Source organism: Carassius auratus, chromosome 22, assembly GCF_003368295.1.
Source record: "Carassius auratus strain Wakin chromosome 22, ASM336829v1, whole genome shotgun sequence".
In the NCBI taxonomy this organism is placed as follows: Eukaryota; Metazoa; Chordata; class Actinopteri; order Cypriniformes; family Cyprinidae; genus Carassius; species Carassius auratus.
The window spans coordinates 16,532,702-16,537,285 of record NC_039264.1 but is presented as its reverse complement, the minus strand read 5'-3'; the positions used below and the strand labels follow the sequence as shown (position 1 = coordinate 16,537,285).

The 4,584-nt window shown below is 36.8% G+C and overlaps 1 protein-coding gene across 1 annotated transcript; it reads right to left on the bottom strand.

Annotated features, from left to right (window-relative positions):
- Positions 1–1,340: 1,340 nt before the first annotated feature.
- Positions 1,341–4,176, bottom strand: LOC113039830 (interferon-inducible GTPase 5-like). Its single transcript, XM_026197935.1, has 2 exons — positions 3,979–4,176; positions 1,341–2,966 (listed from the first exon to the last, which is right to left on the bottom strand). The coding sequence occupies exon 2, from the start codon at positions 2,957–2,959 to the stop codon at positions 1,772–1,774; it is 1,188 nt and encodes a 395-aa protein (XP_026053720.1). The 5' UTR covers positions 2,960–2,966; positions 3,979–4,176; the 3' UTR covers positions 1,341–1,771.
- Between the last annotated feature and the right edge of the window lie 408 nt (positions 4,177–4,584).

Genomic DNA, 4,584 nt, shown 5'->3' with positions numbered 1-4,584 from the left:
GCACGCATGACCCCATCCACATTAACGGGATGGTTGTTGAACGTGTCTCCAGCTTCAAGTTCCTGGGAACCACCATCTCGGAGGAACTGTCCTGGGCCACAAACACCTCCAGCCTCGTCAAAAAGGCTCACCAGCGCCTTTTCTTCCTCAGGACACTGAAGAAGAACCAGTTGTCTTCAACCATCCTAGTGAACTTTTACCGGTGTGCGATCGAGAGCATCCTGACCAGTTGCATCACAGTCTGGTATGGGAACTGCTCAGTGGCTGACCGCAAGGCACTGCAGAGGGTGGTGAAAACTGCCCAGCGCATCACAGGGACACCACTTCCTGCTCTTGAGGACATCCAGAAGAAACGCTGTCTACGTCGAGCTCGCAGCATTCTTAAGGACTCCTCTCACCCTGACCACGGACTGTTTAACCTCCTCCCCTCCGGAAGGTGTTTCAGGAGCCTCCGGACAAGGACCACAAGATTCAGGAACAGCTTTTTCCCTAAAGCTGTCTCCTTGCTGAACTCTTCCCTCTGACACCCCTCAACACCCCCCACACCACACATAGACTCCTCCCCCTCTTCAACACTCTGATTTATTTATTTACTCACAACAAGCAAAAAGTAACTTGTTATTACTTGCACTACTGCCTGTTCATCCAGGAACACTGTATAATCCATTTGCACATTGAAATATTTTTTTCTATGCACTTTACTGTCCATTGCAATACTGTAAATTATGTTCATAGTTCTGCCTATAGTGTACATACACTTTTACATAGCCCATCTGTATAGTATGTTCATAGTACACCTATCTGTATATCGTGCTTATAGTATTTCATATCTGTAAATTATGTCCATAATACTTACCTGTATAGTTATTGTACATATTATAGACCTTTATTCTGTACTTACTGCTTATTGCACTTCTGGTTAGATGCTAACTGCATTTCGTTGCCTTGTACCTACATGTGCAGTGACAATAAAGTTGAATCTAATCTAATCTAATCTAAAACAAACAAACAAAAAAAAAAAACAGTGAAATAATTGACCTATATTTTCTGAAATATCAGACTTCACACTACATATATGCATTTCTTTAGAAAAAGAAAAGAAAATAATAATAATAATAACAATAATCATTTTTGGGTGAACTACCCCTTTAACAGGTGTACGTAATAAAGTGGCCGGTGAGGGTAGTAAGTATATTTGTACCATCAGTAATTTATCAGTCAATACTTTTAGTATATTTAAGAAGTGAATTCACATTTACAAATACAATTAAATAAATATTGGGATTATAGTTAAACTGTGTATACAAATAGTTATCACAAAACAGCCGATACACAAAACACTTTTTGTATTTTATTATGTACGAGACGTTATACACGGTTATATGTGATATTGTAAACAAATCCAGATTTCATCAATGAAAATGAAAGGTTACATTTAAAAGTTAAGTCTTATTGGCATTTACCACAGAAAATCCAATTGAAAGTATTTTTAATAATGTATGAAAGACATGATTGTAAATGAGATTGAAAGAATCAATAAAACCAATAGGAAAATATAGCAATGGATAACATTTAAAAAGCGCAGTTACAAATTAAAAGTGATCATATATTCCAGTAAATAGTTTGCTTGGACATAAGCATAGATTATTTTAATATCATGAAGACAGTTTTGTTTTTGTTTTTTGCTGAATTCAGTATCAGCACATTATCTTAATATACATCATCTCATTTACTCAGAGGCAGAAAAAGCTTACATGCTCTACTGGACAGATCAATCAACAGAAGCAATCCCAGCTTCTTTTCTGATTACTCGAGCCGTATTTGCTAGATCATTTACTCCTTCTCTCAAGAGGTACTGAGTGGTAGCGAAGGATATTCCTGCAGCAGCAACACTGCCTACAACTGGAAGAAGACTCAACAAATATTCAACAGTAGAAATGGTAGCGAGCGCAGCAGACGCTTGCAATCTGATCAGTGCTTTTTCTCGGATTGCAGTAACCAATTTAGATTTGGCCAGATCTTTCAGGTGAGGCTTGTTAACTTTTTCGGAAAGCCATGTCAGTGATCTATCATCCAAACCAAATGCATAGTAGCACCTTGTGATGAAAAGCACGACCATGCCTGTATCACATGCTGCTGATAGGCCAGGCAGAGGGACGACTGCTACAGCAGCAGAGGCAAAAGATGCAGCCCAGATCATCCCTTTAAACATATTGATCTTCTTTTCAAGAGATGCAGCAGAAAACACTGGCCAGGCTTGTAGAAGAGCATACTTCTTGTGTTCTGGAAGCTCATCTTCGAGAGTGTTTTGAAGTGATTCAAAATCATATTTCTCCAAATCACAAGACGATATCAAGAAAACTTTGGGGTCTCCCAGTTCTTTCAGGTTTTTCTGACAATCCTCTCTTATTATGGAAAGAACCTTCTGCTCATCAAATCCTTTTTTCTTTTTCTCTGAAAACATGTCACTGTCAATCTTGGAACGAACAAAGTAAAAGCTTTTCTTCCGTTTTCTTATTTCTTTAGCCAGCATGATGTCATGCTCCGTGAACCTCTCTGAGTTAAGGACAATGAAGAAATCATAGGTGTTAAAATTGACGTCTTTCAGGTATTTTTTTGCTTTGAAGTTTGGGCTTCCTATTCCAGGCAGGTCCCAGATCTTCACATTTGGCATTTCAGGATGTTCATACATGGTGGTCACAATTGTAGTTTCTGTGACTCCAGTAGGTGCTGCTCCATCATCGTCATCCTGTAGACCTCTAAGTGCATTTACAAAGGAGGATTTTCCTGATCCTGTCTTTCCAGTCACAGCGATGTTAAGCGAGACGTTCATAAACTGGTCAAATTTTATTTTAGCTTTTGCTGTAGCCTTTTCCTGAGTGGACTCGCCCGATTCCTTTATTGCATTAACAACAGCAGGGTCTTGATTTTCCATGTTCTGAATGGCAAACTTAAACATGAAACACCTGTTTTAAACAAAAAAGTTGAATATTAAACCAATGTGAAATAGTTGTTCTGTCGACACTGAGCAACAATCATAAACACAAAGTCAACAGAATCACAGAGATCAAAAGTAGATTGATTTTACATTTATTGTAAAATAAATATATTTATTTAATTATTAAATTAAAATGAGATGTAAATGTATTTAAATATAAATAGCAATGTGTAAAAGTTTTTCCCAATATTAATATTCAATCTTCCTTAAACTATTTTGAAACTTGCAGTGAATTTCTGTAAACTGTGTGCTGTAAATTTCCAAATGTTACTAGAAGAAGAAGAAAAAAAAGTTTGTCAGAACAAACTTTGATGTTGGATTTAGAAACCAGAGAGTAGCCAGAAAGTTGGAAGCAGTTTGAAAAGCTTGAAGATTTTATTAGAGTAATGCTGCCTTCACATCCTGTTGGAAATATAGTAAATGTAGAAGATTTTAAGCGATTTTTTTAGCGATCTTAATTCAATATAGTACACCTAATTATGCCTATAGATGAGAAGACATCATTCTACTATTATTCTTCAAAGACTGTGTGTGTTAAATGTAGCAGTGAGAGAAGAGTGAACTATTTGAAGACCCTGCATAAATGGATAGAATCTGTTCAAGACCCAGAAATACATACGTACTATTGATTCTAATCTAACGGTGCTAATATTCAGTTGATTGCCTTATTCAGTTGAACGAGCCTGCAATCAGATTGTTGTTTTTTTTACCAACATTATATTCCAGGCATAAAGTACCATAACTATTTAATTTCAAACACTGAAATGCCTTAAAACAATTATTTAAGCTCTTCAAGTTCATTCCTGTTCTTCCTTATGCGCATCCGATAGTTTGCTTAAAAATTCAAAACCAGAACAAATTTTGTTACAATAATAGTTTAGAGTAGTTAATCTCAAAATTAACAATAATTTATTCTTAAAACAAATCACAGAAACAAAAAGCTATTTAATGTTACAGACAGATGGAAGTAAAGTTCTTACCTGTAAAAATATACTTTCAGTATTTTAGGGTGTGCAGTTTGAAAAGCCTGAAGATTTTATTAGAGTAATGCTGCCTTCACATCCTATCGGAAATATAGTAAATACAAGTTTCTGGTTCTGCACAGAAATCTAATCCAATTCCGATCTATGCCATATGGGAATGCCGCTGCTACACTCCAGAGGCTGTTGGAGAGGGTCCTGGCAGGATTGAAGGGAGAAATCTCTTTTGTATACATAAATAACATCATCATCTACTCAAAAACATTAGACAAACACATTTAACATCTACATATTATACTACAGACACTCACCCAGGCAAATCTTACAATAAATGTCACTACTTCAAACAACAGTTGACATTCCTTGGACACATCATTTCATCGACACATCGAGTTGAGGTTGATCCAGCAAAGACTGACACAGAATATGCTTGAGGGTTAAAAGGCCATTGCATATGCTTCTAGAAAACTATGAGGGGCCAAGGTAAACTAGTCAACCTATGAAAAACAGTGTCTGGCAGTGGTGTGGGCGGTAGAAAAATGGAAACATTATCTGGAGGGAAGTACATGTAAACATCTACACTTACCATGCTGCTCTTGTTTGGGC